This window comes from Pogonomyrmex barbatus, unplaced genomic scaffold (assembly GCF_055798465.1).
Source record: "Pogonomyrmex barbatus isolate J1 unplaced genomic scaffold, ASM5579846v1 scaffold1, whole genome shotgun sequence".
NCBI lineage: Eukaryota > Metazoa > Arthropoda > Insecta > Hymenoptera > Formicidae > Pogonomyrmex > Pogonomyrmex barbatus.
In genome coordinates, this window is record NW_028297098.1 from 14,013,036 (window position 1) to 14,029,836 (window position 16,801).

Here is a 16,801-nt window from a genome sequence, read left to right on the forward strand (position 1 = left end):
TTTCATTCATTCGTTTCATTCGCGCGGATCGACCAGCGTGTTTCGCGTTCACACAGACGGGCTGTATTGTAAAACGCGATTTTTAACCGCGCATATAACTTCCTTACGCCGTACCCATTTGTAATATTGACATAAAATTGAAATGTAATATTGACAGTGTCATAAAATTTAAACGCGTTACGAGCGATTCCCGCAAAGTCATCGTATTTTAATAACGAGAACGGTTCGGGTGCAGATTAAAACGGGCACAGCTAATATCCTATTTCTGAAATTGTCAGACTTCATACGTGCTAATCAAAATCGTTTTATATAAAACTTGACTGAAATTTTTTTTAGCCTTCATTCTTTCGTTGTAATACATTTTTAACGTGGATTCTTTTTATCTGTCGCCTTTCTTTTTCTTTTTCGAGACGAATCAATAGCATCATGGACTTTATATCCCTCGCGTTATAAAACCTTCCACATTTACACGTAATAAGTTAAAAGGAATTAAAAGTAATTTTCTTACTAATTTTTTTCAATAAAACGTTCGCACAAAGGATGTTCTTCTTCACTCGGACTCACTTGTAATGTCAGTGTGATCTTAAAATGCTGCAATATTCTTGAAATTTCTCTCGTCGTTATCCTATCTTCATATTCAATTTCTCTCGCTTATTTTTTTTTTCTCTCCTCATTTCAGCGCTCATTTTCTCAAATTGCAAAAGAAAAAAATAAGACATCCCGCGCGTGTCGTGGATTCTGCGAGAGTTAACCAGGATCGTCGCGTGAATTTTTTTCAAGCTCCGACGCCCGCGTCACGGTCACGATTTCACTCGTTTTCCGACAGCAAAAGAGAATGAGAGAGAGAGAGAGAGAGAGAGGAGTGGAGGAGGAAAAAAAGGAGAAGTTCAGAAAGGGCGAAAGCATCAGCTTTTCAACAACGTGCCGCTGTCGCGGAATGGAGAACGAGGTTGCGGCGGAGTTCTCATTCCCTCGCGATACCGTCGTCTGTTCTCCTCCTCCTCCTCCTCCTCCCCCGTCGTCTCCCCTCTCACTCGGCCTCTTCTTCTCCCCATAGTATTCCTCGTCACCCTTTGACTCCGCTCCGTTCCTCTCGCGCGAGCGACGCGCGCTGCAACGCTTCTCGCGCTCGTACTTCCTGCGTTGCGCGCGCTGCGATGTGCACTCCGTCCCTTTTTCCCGGCTTTCCTCTTCTCCATTCCCGTACATATAAGAGAACACCCTCCGCCTCGTTCCAGCGAGGGGTGAAATAAAGCTCCACTATTGCGCGAGGATATTGCGAAGAAAGGAGATACTCGTCTCCGTGTACGTCTAATATGTCTTTCTATTACATGAATAGACACACTTCTTTCTATTAAATGCGTTTAAAAAAATTCATGACTTTCCATTTTCGCAGGTAATAAAAAAAAACTAACGTGTTAATAATATTTAAGTTGTGATAAATTCTAGGATTCCCAAGGATGGATGTGAGCAATAAAATCTTATCTTCGATGTAATTTTAGTCCTTACATCAACAGTCTTTAATTTGAAGACAAACGTTAGAAAGTTGTTGGAAAGGAAAAGAGAGAAAGAGCAGGGGAAGGGGGTGGGAGGGCAGAGAAAGAGAAAATACAAGAGAGCTTAAAACGAGCCGACGCTTACACAAAGCTCAGAAATGTCGTCAAAGAACATCGTGAAATCGCCAGAGAATCCTTCGGAGGATTAAGGCGTACTGGGCGCTTCTCGAGCCACTTCAAATAAAAGAGAAAAAAAAAAGAGGAATAAAGAGAGAAAAAAGAAAGAGAGAAAGAGAGAAATCTTGTCGTCGCGCCAAGCTCGATCCTCCTTCGTTCTCCCGGATTTACATTTCGAGAGTCGCGCGGGAAATCGTGCAGGATTCAGGACTGCGAAACTCGAACAAACATTCGCAACCGCGCATCCCCGCGATGATGCGTCATCGTCGATGTGGCATTACGCTATAAAGCGTGCACGGGGGAGAATATGTCGAAACCATACAACGCCCGACGTAGGTGGGTAGATAGCTAGGTAGGTACGTAGGTAGATACGTAGATAGGTAGGTAGGTAGGTAGGTAGGTAGGTAGGTAGGTAGGTAGGTAGGTAGGTAGGTAGGCGTCAACCCGACGTCGACGCCGCGACGCCGTTGTCGAGGAACGCGATGGTGCGAGAGAGGGAACCGGACTTCGGGGGTGGCCCGGCATCGATCGTGAGATAGTTCCTAGAACGTGCGATTGATTGATGGTGTCTCTCCTCCTTCCCTTCCGCGCGCGCCATGCGAACTCAATCGTTCGCGCCGGAGGAGGAAGAAACTCTCTCGGCGCGGGCGAAAAAAAAAACCCTTTTTCCCAAACCACCCTGGTGCTTCCTCCTGGTGCATCCCTCGCGCGAAGAGTCGACGTTGCGAGTACCGCGGAGATAATTATGGACGTCTGAAGTCCGAGAGTAGGATACCTAAGACGACTCCCCGGGCGGTACATTTGTATTATCCCGAAGGATAAGGAACGAAGGAAGGACGTCAACGGATGCTGGGGATTAGTAACATGTGAGAGGAAACAAATATACATTTAATATAAAAGTACAATAGCACAACTGAAAGCAAGAGTAATAATTAGAAGTTACGTAATCCGAGATGTTTATCCTGACTGTTATTCCTTAACTGAATGGAAAGAGAATGGATTTTCTCAGGTGCAGAATAGTACAGATCTTTGCCGATTCTTCTACTTTTCTAAAACTCGGAACGGTGATCTTTCATCCAGGGAAGATAAATTAATTCTGAAAGTTTTGATCGAAAAGCTCTCAGATTTTTCTGATCGGTCAGAAAGGGATTCCGAAAGAAAAATCTCCATTTCTCAGAAATATTTATATACTCTTTTTTAGATATATAAATTTATTCTCCGACACAGACACACACACACACACACACACACACACACACACACACACACACACACATATATAAATTAGCAAGTTATTACATTATTGTATATTTACGCATTTTGCAAGAGCGATCGAACTTCAACTAGACCTTGTCTTTTTAATTAGTTAATTAATTCTTTAATTGTGAGTCAATTAAATTTAATTATGCCAGCAAGATGTCAATTAAATTTAATTATGCCAAATACGATGACAGAAACTGAAGAGAAACATCAATTGCATTAATGCGCGGCGAACGTCGCGCTGTGCCGCCTCTGGAAAAACATTTACCCGGATGTGGATTCGTCAACACGGATATTTTCGCATTTCGCGCATAATGATGAAGGATCGCGCGCGGCGCCGCATCGCCGTATTACAAAAAAAAGCGCACAACAATAATAATAACAACAACGTCACCCCTGGCGGTCGTTTTTTCGGCACGGTGATTTTTCGCAGGCATCACAATTTCGACGGAAATTTATGAGAAAGCGCAAATAATCGCGATGTGCGCGCGAATTTCGAGGCCGACCCGGCTGATCGCGCGAGATTTACCGGGACACAAGGAGGGGGATTTTCGAGCTACGCCCTCGCCACCCTCCACCCTTCACCCTACGTGACGGATAGCTCGAAGCGGAACAGATTGCTCTTATCGAGCGGACTCTCACGCTGCATCGATCACCGATATAATGCACGTCGGCACGTTTTTACATTTCCCGATTCAACTTCTCTTCCTCTCTGCCTCCCCCCTCCCCCTCTCTCTTTCTCTCTCTCTCTCTCTCTCTCTCTCTCTCTCGTTCGAAAGAGCCGAGATTTCCCGTGTTTTTCCGTGCGACTTGCCCGGCAATCATAGCGGAACACGAATCCAGAATCCTTCGCGCATTCTGCGCGATGCTAATTAATCTGTGTGCACTTTGATGAAAAAAAAATAAATAAATAAGTAAACAAAGACAAGCACTTGTTTATGAGCTGCACACTCTATAGTTAATTTGAGAAGTCTTAATTCAAACAAATTTCAATCGGACGATTAAATTGCAATTCCTTCAGAGAGCAATTGGTTGATTAAATTTTGTTGGGAGACAGATTTAATATATTTTAATAAAGGTATCCCCGCGCGCCGGAAAAGGTACATAAAATTTCATACGATAATTACGCGTTGTAAAAGGGATATAAAATTTTATTAAGGCGATCCCCGGCCGTTATAAATCGATCGTTATTTGAGGAAAATATTTGCTTTTGAGAGTCAATTCTAAATTTATTTCTCCTTCTCGCGCGCATTCGATGCTGCGTATAAAATGGGGATAAATAAACTTCCGGCGTGTCCCGAGGTACGCGAACGTTGTCACGAGATTTTAACGATTCCGCGAATGCGAGAGTAATGAGGGAGAAATGTCGCGCGGCCCGCGGAAAGGAAAAACGCTGGAGATTGCGACACCCGGTCTTTTTCTCGGCCATTTAGATTTCTCGTCGCGAATCCGCGAGATAAAAGCCGCGAGTTCGTACGTTACGCGCAAACCGATCGGACTATTTCGCAAATGAGATCGGTAGGGGGCGGACGGAGGATAAATTATATGGTAGGGTACGGCCTTTCGCGAGTACCTCCCCCTCACGTGTAATTACGCGATCGTATTTACATACGCGCGTCCCGCGGCCATTATCCTACCCGGCAAGATCTTTATTTTGCGTTCGTGCAATCGTGCACGTACTTACGTATGCCTCGAATCGGTCTTGGTCTCTTTCGCGTCGCGGACAAAGGCCGGAAAAATACGAATTTCTAATCGCGGCGTAATCGTAGCGCGTGCGACTCGACTATTGCCGCGACTGCCTTGCAGTGAGAAAACAAAACCGCAGATGTAATAAAGGAGCGAAAGCGCTTCGTGAGAAAAACCCCGGGGAAAACGCAGGATGACCCAGAAGTACCGGCGAGACGTCTCTCGAAAGGATTTATCTTTGACGCGTGGAGACGCATGGAGATGATTTTTAGCGCTTTAAAATAAGCTTCGAAATATAAATATGTAATCGTCGGGATAATAAGAGCGTTATTTTGAGACAAAATTATGGGCGCGATTCAGTTAATTAATGTCAATTTAGAATTCTTTTTTTCCGTCCATAGCGGGTTAAGAATTTTAATCGCGAATGTATATTAACTTTTAATGAAAAATTTCTCGAGGTCCGATCGGAGTTAACAGAGATTTAATAATTTGATATTTTCGCCGAGATGGTCGATGCGAGTTTAATTAAAAAATCCGCGATCCGCTTGACGGCCAGGCGTGAAATTTTCCTCGGGAAAGACCGACTAGCCGCGCGAGAATCCCTTCCGGAGGAGAAATCCTCCTCGTCGATCGCGGGAACTTCCAGCCCGCCAGCGGTGAGATGATGATTTTCGTTCGTCCCTCGCAGAGCTTCGGTCCCGCGAAAAGGCGAACGCGGCGCTCGTGAATACGTCATGATACGTGTGAGAAAAAAAGATCTAATGTGCCAGACGCCATTGCGGGATAAATCCGCCCGCGGGCGACGTCGCCCTACATCCTCGGCCGCGATTCCGCGAATTACCGATCCGATGCGGATCGTCGAACGGAATGGCCGGGCACGATCGGAACCCATCGTGAGCGGGGTGTCGAACGAGATGAACATCGACGGCCCAAAGTGGATTATTAAATCCGATTTAAAAATTTGTCCGATTCGAGGCACGCTGCCACCCGACGAGCATTATTACCTCGAGGAGGATTATCGAAATGCGCGATAAAAAAAATTTGTTATCAATCACACGCGATCCACGGAGCGGGAGTCGCGAAATGATGGGACGAAACTCGCTAAATCCTGTAAAAAAAAAAAAAAAAAAAAAAAAAAACTATCGAAACCCGCGGTAGATCATCGAATACAGAGCGGACATTATTAGCCCGAAGCAGATTATCGGCGAGAAGATCAGTCGAAAGCAGATCAAATGTAGCGGTTAAAAGTGATCGATGTTTTAAAACAAAATAGCCATGCGTATTCTCTCCTCCATTTTTCATATCCCATATTCCATACTTTTTATACGTGTTATGAGGCTTTTAAAGTTCAAAAGTAATCACTGCGAAACTACGTTTCGAACTGACATTAATTTTTCCCTCCCATGTGCATCACCTTTATAGCGGCGGGTAAAAAAAAAAAAAAGAAATTAATATTACGTACTGGATGAATTAACAACGGATTATCCGTCTGGTTCTCTGGAGGTTTTCTCCTCCGCTCCACCCCCGCCCCTTCCTCCCGCCATACGTTATTTCCCATCATCGTCCGAATGCGATAGTAATTGGTTTTCTATCATTGCGCGCGCGTTAATGGCAATTTTAAATTAACGCCGCTGGATATCCGTCGTAATTAACGGTTCAACGGCGGGACACAAGCCGCGCCGTTGCGGGATATATATTACCGAACGGGGAGCCCCATTTCTCTCGCGTGTGCGACACGAGGCGACGCAACGCCATTTGTCGTGTAATTAATATCTTTTCGGATATACATTAAATTTCCGCATTACACCGCTTCGTTCAACGGTATCATTCAACGGGCCGCGTCGATCCGCGATTTTTCTCCTCCCGCTGGAAGAGACGGGGCCCTCCTCTTCCTCCCTTCTCCCCTCCTCCTCCTTTTCCGCTTCCGTTTCCGGGGCGATGCACCATTCGCGCATGATTGTTAATACACCGTTTTATTAATTCACGAGAATTGTCGTCGCGCGCGCTTCGATCGCCTTCACAAACCTTTGTAATTTTCTGTAATCCCTCTCTCTCTCTCTCTCTCTCTCCCTCCCTCCCTCCCTCCCTTTCTCCCTCCCTCCCTCCCTCCCTCCCTCCCTCCCTCCCTCCCTCCCTCCCTCCCTCCCTCCTTCTCCCTCTCTCTCTCTCTCTCTCTCTTTCTCCCTCTCTCTCTTTCTTTCTCTGTATCTAACGATGAAATAAACAACCAGTTGGTGAAATTACTGATGATAACAAGTTAACACATATGATAAATCAAGATACCAAATATTGGAATTTCTATATAAATATATAAATGAGAAGATATGAAATGCATATGCAAGAGGATATAAAAAGATCAGTTCGCAGTAACTGATGTAAAAAAAACGTGATAGCATGTAATATAAAATAAAAAGATTCCATCTCTAACGAATAGACATAGACAGAGATATTGACGATAAATGTCAATGTAAATCAAGTGGGGTAGATGATAATAAACACGTTATGAAATTATCGCGAATCATAAATATACAGCCTCGGTCCCTTTAATCGCCCGGAAATTTTGCGCTATCACGTCCATGTCTCGTGTATAACTTTCGAGGCACCACGCAAATTAAATGCATTACGATCGCAAATTCATACAGTGTACTCGCCCAAACGATAACCGGAATGGAGTTCGTTATTTTTCCACCGTGCCGGGCAGTGTTCATTTTGCTGCCGGCAATCAAGTGTTCTCATTAATAAAGCATTTCGGGCATAAATTAATTATCGCCCCAGTGCTCTCCGGGTCCCTTCCCCTTCTCCGCCACCGTCCGTCCGTACGATTTTCCGTTTTGTTTTCTCTCCGTGGAATACGGTTTCATTCGTCGTGTCCGCGTTGATTGAGCGCAACTCGCTCAATTATTTCGAGAATCGATCGATTTGCTCTCGGGCTCCTTCTCCTCTCCCCCTCCCCTCCCTTTTTTTCGTCTCCTCCCTTGAAAAAGAGAGGAACGCTGATTGTTCGAATTACTTTCACCGATCCCCTTTTCCATCCTGGTGACCGATTATCGCGAGTTATCTCGCGCTACGAGCGACACCGATATTTTCAAAGCCGTCTTCTCTCTCCGTCCTCCTTCTTACTCAATGGGCGCTAATTTACGTCGAGGTTTTCGCAGACGGCCAGAAAATCCGCGGTAAATCGGAAAGCGTGATAGGAGGGGACCGCCCGGGCGAGAAATTAATCGAGGCACGAAAGGTTTCGGACGTGTTAAGTGATGAATTAAAAGGATTTCTCTACCGACGAGAGGTAGAGTATACCGGTTATACGTCGGGCCAATGACTAATTATGAATTACGGCACCTAAATCAATTGTCAGAGAGAGCCTCGCGGAGTAAAATGAGGAATTACGATAACTGGATGATGGAAAAAGTAACGACAAACGTCAACCGGAACTCCTAGTGACTAGACGTGACTAGAAGTGACTAAACGTTTGACTCGTCAATCTTAGATTATATTTATCTATAGCGAGAAACGGAGCTCTCGAACTTAAATGACGGCTTCGCGCGCATTAATTTATCATTTCGTATTTAGGTCTATCGAGTGATAAGGATAAAGACCTAGATAAGAACTCTCTTTTACGTTCGCTTTCGCGGAAGACGCGATAAATAACAGATAGGATATTATTTTCTAGAATAGCAAGTAGAATTACAGAAGTTTTTATTTTTAATGCTTTCAGGGGACAGCATCCACTGCACGGGAGCGAGAGACGCAAATCAGCTGGTATGTCAAATAATCAGCTGGTTGACTCCTGTCTGTAAGTGTCTTTCTCTATGTTAAAATAAAACCGCGGCAGAATTCTCTCGTGTGTGCTTCTCCGACATTATCATTAATGATAAGAATTTAATATCGTGCCTCTCATCGCAGTATCATCGCTCGACTTTCAGTCCATTCATTATCGTCGATCGGATCGATCCCTCATGGTCGTTACATCTTTATTCTCCATTTCGGACATCTCGTTATTTCTCTCTTCTCTTTAATAGTTCCGTCTCTATCTCGCCGTAAACCTCCGCGTAATTCGCGGAGCAGAATTTCTCGGGCTCTCGCGGCAAACTCCAGTTTTACTCCCTGACGACTTTGACGTCAACTTTTCCTTTTGCGATAATTCAGGCATAATTACAAAGTTACTTAACGTGAAGGATTAAAAAGGTTTCGGCGTGTTAAACTCCGAGATTGCAAATAAATAACCTCATTTCCTCCGTGGACTTTCAGCGAACCTCCAGCTTTTAACTTACTCTCAATTCGAGCTCGACTCTACCACGTGCATAAAAAAATCGAAAATTAACGTAACGTCCTCGACTGAGTGATGCAGTTCTGACCGAAAAAGACAATTACAGTTACAACAGCACTAGAAACACACTGTAGACAAAAGTGAGTAGAGAGGGACGAACGATTTTGATAATTTTACGACTGATCACTCATTAGGCTGGTGAATCGCCGGATTGAGCGGAGACAGGAGCACAACATAACTCGCACTGAGATCACGCAGAGGTGACTAACATGCATTAATCACGCCGAGTTACTCACGCTGAAACGCGAGAGCGTTACGATCAATTTTATCTCGGATTAATTACGGACGCGGGACGAATTCCCCCCGCCTATCGCCTTCCAGTGGCGATTTCGCTATGACTTACACGCGCGCCGTATATAATCTTATTAAGCTGTAATTGGAATAATAAAACTTTACAAAGGATGTCAATTTGCGCGCTGGGTTATCGTATCTCTACCATCTCTCTCTCTCTCTCTCTCTCTCTCTCTCTCTCTCTCTCTCTCTCTCTCGCGCGCGCGCGCGCGCCGCGACGCGAGAGGATTTTATCGCCGGGCGTAAACTGTTACGGACAGAGGACGACGCATTCCAAATTGCGGCGTGACCTAATTAAGCGCTAATTGACCCGGCATTGTCGCGTAATTTCTAATAACCCGCTAAACCGCTAAGATGTTACACGTTACAGCGCTTTCAGAGTGAGTAACCCGCAGCTCAGCGCAACATCGACGCATGTTTTTGCGCAATCATTTAGCATGACCGGAGTGACGTGGCTAGCGAGAAGGATGTGCTTCGTACAATTAGTAGCATTCTCCTCGAGATCATCGTCGGCTATTCTGTGTGTGTGTATGCGTGTGTGCGTGTGTGCGTGTGTGCGCATCCCTTTGTCTTGTTGTTGTATATTTGATTTGCTTTCCATTACATGTTAATCGCAAAATCGTTACTCGTGGCTCGCCGCTCTGGCACAAATAATCGCACAAATAATTCCCATGTAATTCATGATATGATCGTACTCTCCGATCGATTCTTTCTTCGGACATCGAGTGACCTCGATAATTTCCGAGCGACAAAACGTTATTCTTCATTTAATTAGAGTCAATTAGAGTTTATTAAAAAAAAAAAAGTGAAAGGTTAAGTGAAAAGACGCCGCTAAGATGAGAGATCAATTCTGAATCGATCGACGAAGTATGATTGTAAAATTTCAGCAATTTACTTCACGATTATCTTATAGAGGAAAGTCACCGTTCATACCTCGTTTTTTAACTATATTTCCTAAACAGAAGCTAAATATGAAATTTTAGAAACAAAAACCTGCAAACTAGAAAGTGTCTTCTATCAGATGATATAACAGTGTTTATAATATTTTTTTTTGTATTTTGCAATAATTAATTTTTTCATAAGATAACCAAGCCACAAATATATAAATTGAATAGATTTTTATTTTTTTAATTATTTTAACACATTATATTTTTATCAATATTACTAAAGTGCAATGCTTTACATTTCCGAGAAATAAGAGAGTGTGTCTCTTTACGAGAATTATCGGGAATTTTCCTCTATATATTACAATTTCGATTGGTAGATATTTCCTTCAAACGATCAATAAGAGAAAACACATAAAAACACAAAATTACGATGTTATTTGTTTATTTTACAAAATAATCTGCTGTAGAATTTAGCTTCGTAGAGAAGTATCAATTTTCGTAGAAAAAAATATCTCTCCCCCTCCGTCCCTTCTTTTAGCTCCCTTTCTGAGCGTATTATTATTTTATGAAACATCTCCTCTGAGATGCGTAAACAAGTCTCAAAGGGAAACGTTCGTTTTCAGACGCGTCCTACAGGAGAAAGCCCCCGACATGCCGCAATATACGTAAGCATATCATAGTAATTTACGATATCGTGCAACGCCACGTATGCACTTCCGTCGATCCCTCATTTCTCTGATTTACCTGCCGTAGCGGACAGGGCGACACGGATTACCATGGGAGTAACGGACAGGCGGACACCCACTCGTTGCACTCGTCTCATCTGTCCGTCCAGGAGGATCCGCTGCTTATACGGACCCACAAGCAACAGACTTCTCAGCAAGTGAGATGAATTCCCGCTGATATTTCTTAAATCTTCGCGCGACATTATCTTTCGAAAGTCTCTTCAATTTCTATTGTCATCACACAAGACCGACTTACTCGTAATGTAATTAAGTAATATCAAAAATTTTTTTACACATGCTGTCTACTCAAATGAAAAAAAAAAAACTCTCTGAGAATTTCTGAACTTTCTGGAAAGGTATTTCTTGATTAATTTTTTAGAAGGACAAAATTTAAATTTAAACAATTTCTCTGAATCTCGATTAAAACTCTTCAATTCAAGAATAAAGAAGAGATTTTCTGAGAATTTCTGAGGTTTTCCAGATTTTTCCAGAGAGAGAGAGAGTAGTCACTCTCTTGTATGTTTTATTTTTATATTTGTATCTCGTATATGTTGCACGTTTCAAGAGTAAGTCTCGATGCAATTGCGCTGATAAGGCTTTAATTTCCTATTCCTGAATTCCATTTCGTTTATAAACGAAAAAAGCGAAATCGCTCGGTTAATTTTAGCTCGAGGTCGCCTCGAGGGATTTTTGTCACGCTCCATTTCAAAAATCTAATTCCGTCGTCGATGTCAATAGTCGCATCACGTGGTGCGCGCGAGCGCGGGCATCGCGTACGCGCCGCCCGCGACAAAAATCCCCGTTGAATGAGCGCGCGAATGTAAGAGAAGAACGAAGATCGTGTGTATGACGACGTTCGCTTCCTTCCTCAGGTGACGACTGTGACGAAAGTCGTGCGCGAGGTTTCCCACATGGAGCCGGATTCGGGCGCGGTCAGTTACATGTCGGTGCCGTTGATGTCGCAGGACTATCAGCACGCGGACCCCCGTTACCCCGCGGACCCGTACATGGTCAGTTTCGACCATTACGATCCGTATCTGGGCTATCCGCCGCAACCGGGGTACCCGGGACCCCATGGCATCTACATGCCGCGCTCGCATTCCCCCCACAGCCCCCACAGCCCATCGGAACACAGTCGTGCTTCTCCGCCACACGGTACGTAATCATCATTACTCCCATTCTTTTGTCTGAAAATAAATTTTCACAACGATGTCAGAACGATGACGGAAAGATTATTTATTTGTTTAATATTACGTTTAAGCTTTGCATTGCGCGAAATGATATAAAAGTTAGAAATTAGCAAGCGGCATTTATAAATGAGACACGATAATTTCTAAGCGAAACTTTCCCCTCACCGGGAGTGATTATTAGACGTAATGTGTGTTTCTAACGCTTATCTTGTTTCCAAGACGTCCCGAGAGGGAGAGATGGTATACGTAAGTGAATCTTCGATAACAGCATAAACACGGTGATCTGTTTTCCGCAGAGTACATGCGCAAGGGTGCGCCCTACGTGGAGGGTAGCTATAACGACATCGACCCCGGTTTAAACCCCGCTTTGCAGGACCATTATCGCATTACCCCGAGTCCAGGTGGTCCCGGAGATCAGTACGGTAGGTACTGAAGCGACAGACTCCAACAAGTTGCGATCCGGGTGTCGTCGTAGGCGCGAGGCAACCGGCTGGTGGAATTCGATTTTGGCGTGACGTTCACGCGATCGCGATTAGATCGCCTTTACGCACGAAAACGACGAAAACATGCGCCGTACACAACCGAAACACTGCATAATTCACTTCAATTATCTCCGACGTTACTCTTACGTATTTCCTGGAGATCGAGTCGGCAACACGCGGAATATAGATGACCTCAACCAAGCCTTCTCAAGAAGGTCTTCCTCGTAGAAGTCACATTCATCATTTGTCTAATTCTTGTCTCCCTCCGACTTCCTTTTTTTTCTCTTAAACTTTTTCCTTAATATTAAAAAATGGATTAATACTTCCCGTTCTTCTTCAGATTTTACTTGTGCTTATATATGTGATTTATCGTGGCCATTAAGCGTGATTATAAAATAATGTTAATTTTTTTTTCATAATCACGTTATATAAGATAATCTAATAGACGTCATAAAAGAGTATTTATTTAATCTGCCGTGTGATACGATATAAAATTTTATTTTAATTCCGATCCGTGATATCCCGTGATATTTTTCCTCATTTTAATTCTGAACTGTATTGCCCATTTTTCGGTTTTTGTTTTGAAAGTTAAATGAAAAATTAATTGTGAAATTGCAGATAAAATAATCTTTTCATAATTGAAATTCATAATCGTTATAAATGACTACAGATTTTAAAAGGTATATATATGGTATGGATATATACGTAAAGGTGTATACGTATAAATCATTATCGATATTTGTATTATGTTATAATCATGAAATATTTTTAAAACAAGTACACGTGCGTCTCTTGAAAAGTAATAGTTCCAAAGATAAGCGCTTATCGCCGAAGATATCACACCGTTAAATTATGCATCTCCGTCTCTCTTTCTCTCGAACGGAAACTTCGATAGAATAACTTCGCGACAGGGGCATATCGAATGTCATTCCCAACGGAATTAGTAACCGATGACTTACCCATATCATATTTCAGATGAGAGTAAAGTCGCCTACGGCTACGTGTCGCCGTCGCCATATGGACCCGTGGGTTACGGCCCGGCCGTGGGGGTCGGACCGGTGCCAAGTGACGTGCCTGGTTACGAAGAGGGTCACCCGGGGGTCCCCCTCACGTCAGCCGTGCCACCTGGCATCTTCGAGGACGAGGTGCACCTGCAACGGTTGCAATCGCGTCATCCGGTGGTGCCTGGTATGGCGAGTCCGCTCGACGACGACCAGAAGTCTATGCGCTGGCGGGACCCGAATCTGTCCGAGGTGATCGGCTTCCTGAGCAACCCTAATAACATAATCAAGGCGAACGCGGCCGCGTATCTGCAGCACCTCTGCTACATGGACGACCCGAACAAACAGAAGACGCGTAGCCTCGGCGGTATACCGCCGCTCGTGCAGCTATTAGATCACGACAACCCGGACGTGTACAGGAATGCGTGCGGGGCGTTGCGGAATCTGTCGTACGGCCGGCAGAACGACGAGAACAAACGCGCGATCAAGAACGCGGGCGGCGTGCCGGCCCTGATCAACCTGCTGCGACGGACGTCCGACGCGGATGTCAAGGAACTGGTCACGGGAGTGCTGTGGAATCTGTCCTCGTGCGAAGTGAGTAATTTTCGAAGGGTGTCCCTTACGCCAAGCGAAATGAAAACTAGAAGAACTTTCTCATACTTATCTATCTATTTATATTAATGATTCAATTTTTTAAATATTTTCTTTACCTTTTCTCTCTCTTTCTCCTTCTCTCTTTCCCCTTTTCTCTTTCCTTCCCTCCTTTGTCTTCCCTGTTTGTCTGTCTCTCTTTCTCTCTATCATTATAATAGAGCAGAAGTTTATTCACACAGACTTGCGATATTCGCGGTCGTTCAATTATAATAATATAATAATTTCTATCAGATCTTTTCATCAGTGAGATTTCAAAGTCACAGAGTGCCTGATTTTAACATGCGATTTCAGGACCTGAAGAGGTCGATCATCGATGACGGCGTGACGATGGTGGTAAACAACATAATAATACCTCACAGTGGCTGGGACCCAAGCTCGTCGAGCGGCGAGACCTGCTGGTCCACCGTGTTCAGGAACGCATCCGGCGTGCTGAGAAACGTGTCGAGTGCGGGCGAGTACGCGCGAAAAAATCTGCGCGAGTGCGAAGGTCTCGTGGACGCGCTGCTCTACGTGGTACGTTCGGCGATCGAGAAGTCTAACATCGGTAACAAGATCGTCGAGAATTGCGTGTGCATCTTGAGGAACCTGAGCTACCGTTGCCAAGAAGTGGAGGATCCCAATTACGACAAACACCCGATCCAGTCTACGGTGCAGAACAGGGTCACTGCGCCCGCGAAAGGTGAGCCCGAGAAGGACAGCGGAAGAACTTGTTTGAAAAAGATCAATGCGCGACAGTGGTCTAAATTTCCTTCTTCTCTTTTTTTGTGGGGAAGGGAGAAAACTCGAGAAAATTAATCTAACTTTGTGATTTAAGTTAAATTTAATCTGATCAGAAGATTTTATAAAAGTAACTTTTATATACAGATAAATACTCCAGTTTTAATTCTCTCTAGAATTATTCTATTTTTACTTTCATTTATTTTCGCTTTCTACACGTATTTGTTTTTTTTTTTTCCCATGACTAATTATCTCGTGAAAAATGTAGATAAAAGATATCATATATGAGAAGTTTTAATTTTATCACGAAAATCTTGAAAATTGAGATACGCGAGTCACGAGTTTTACATCTCTCAATCAGATTAATCTCAGGATTAAATTGAAAATAATTTTCATGTGCTTTTGAAGAATCGGGTCGCTAGATCTCTCGTATTGAGATGTACAAATATAGATAAAATCTGCAATCGCGGAATTATTTTATGATGAAAAATATATATTTGCATAGATAACCGTGGACATGCAACGTGTCAACGTAGTAGTGTACTTAATAGTGTACTTTAATGAAAAATAAATTGCAAAGATAGAGGGATATCTCGAGCGTTGCTTAGAACGAATATGTTTTCCTGCAGCATGCACGAGTCTCCCTCGGTATGCATGCAGCTGCAGTCAGATCGTGTATGTGTACATACGCGTGATATACGTGTGTATGTAAAGATTGGGAGGGACAAGTGAGAAGAGGAGGTAAATGATTCACCCCTTAAACCAACCATGAAATTAGATCGGAGGGGACACGCAGCTTCCCTGTTGTAGACACTTTTCCAGCCATTGTGCAAAACTATCATGACGCGGACTTTAAAAACAGTTAATTAATCTCGCGCTGAATTCAGACAAATCACCTCGTCGAAATTTCTTCGGCATTCGCGATTACTTTTTAATTTTCCGCAGAATGTGGCTTTCTTTCTTAATTTTCAATATATCGGAGATTTCCGATTTTCATAAATTCCACCTGAAATATTTACGAACGACTCGTTAAAATATTTGCGATTACATTTGCTCGAGGTAAGCAATGTTGGTCTGAATGAGATTGTATCATTAATTCTACCACTCACGTTTCACGGATACAGAGTCGCTGATATTTTACGGCGCGTAGTCGGTAGTTTGTAGATAGTTAGTTTACATAGCGTATTAAATTTGATTAAAACTTCCGGGACCGGTTTACCGAAGTGAGAGGGTAGTGTGGGGATGAAATTTGTATCGCTCTCGTAAACCGTAAATAACGCACTTAGAAAAGTGGCGATAGCAAAACGTTTGTAATTAAGAGTAGTTGGTTTGCGTAGATAGATAATTGGTACGTTTTACAAATCCTACCACAGTCAATTTATCGTCCCGGACTGTCTCTTCTGATTTCGACCGATTAACTTGCCTTTTATTGTTTTTCAAGGCGAATGGATATACATGTGCAGTGTGTCCAGAAATGTACATATACAAAGACGAATTCCATATATCTTTGTACATACTTTATCTCTCTTTGTGTCGATTAAGTTTTCCGTCTCTGTCTTCTCTCCTTCTTTATTTCTGTTTTAGATAACACATAATTACACTTACATCCTAGTTATACATTTACGGACTTCCTTTTTAGTTGATTTTGATATTTAGTTGACAAATCATTACAGATTTTTTATGAATCCTAGTTCAGCATGGATTAAACTGTGTTTCAATCTTTTTAGCATACAGTTTATGTCAAGGTAAGCCCCCTCTTTGCAATTCCATTGATAAATTAGTTTCTGTTCGAAGACATAGTTATTGCATGCCTTGCTTTGCCAGATCGTAAGTTGATCTACGTTATATTTGAGTTTATGTTTTCCCTGTAAGAAATATTTTCTATTTCTATTATTTCGATTTAACATC

General features: G+C 43.2%; 1 protein-coding gene across 9 annotated transcripts in view; it reads left to right on the forward strand.

Annotated features, from left to right (window-relative positions):
- p120ctn (adherens junction protein p120) overlaps positions 1-16,801 on the forward strand; it is a 41,083-nt gene that overhangs the window by 11,537 nt on the left and 12,745 nt on the right. For 3 of the 9 annotated variants that reach the window (XM_089080181.1, XM_089080166.1, XM_089080168.1), the window contains exons 2-10: positions 8,335-8,412; positions 9,081-9,146; positions 10,748-10,789; positions 10,878-11,007; positions 11,722-12,004; positions 12,336-12,461; positions 13,497-14,116; positions 14,468-14,855; positions 16,621-16,638. In XM_089080181.1, the coding sequence (XP_088936307.1) occupies positions 8,381-8,412; positions 9,081-9,146; positions 10,748-10,789; positions 10,878-11,007; positions 11,722-12,004; positions 12,336-12,461; positions 13,497-14,116; positions 14,468-14,855; positions 16,621-16,638 (1,705 nt within the window). In that variant the 5' untranslated portion in view covers positions 8,335-8,380. The remainder of the gene's footprint in view (positions 1-8,334; positions 8,413-9,080; positions 9,147-10,747; positions 10,790-10,877; positions 11,008-11,721; positions 12,005-12,335; positions 12,462-13,496; positions 14,117-14,467; positions 14,856-16,620; positions 16,639-16,801) is intronic. The other 6 variants (XM_011646333.2, XM_089080177.1, XM_089080172.1 and 3 more) reach the window with 4 other exon arrangements.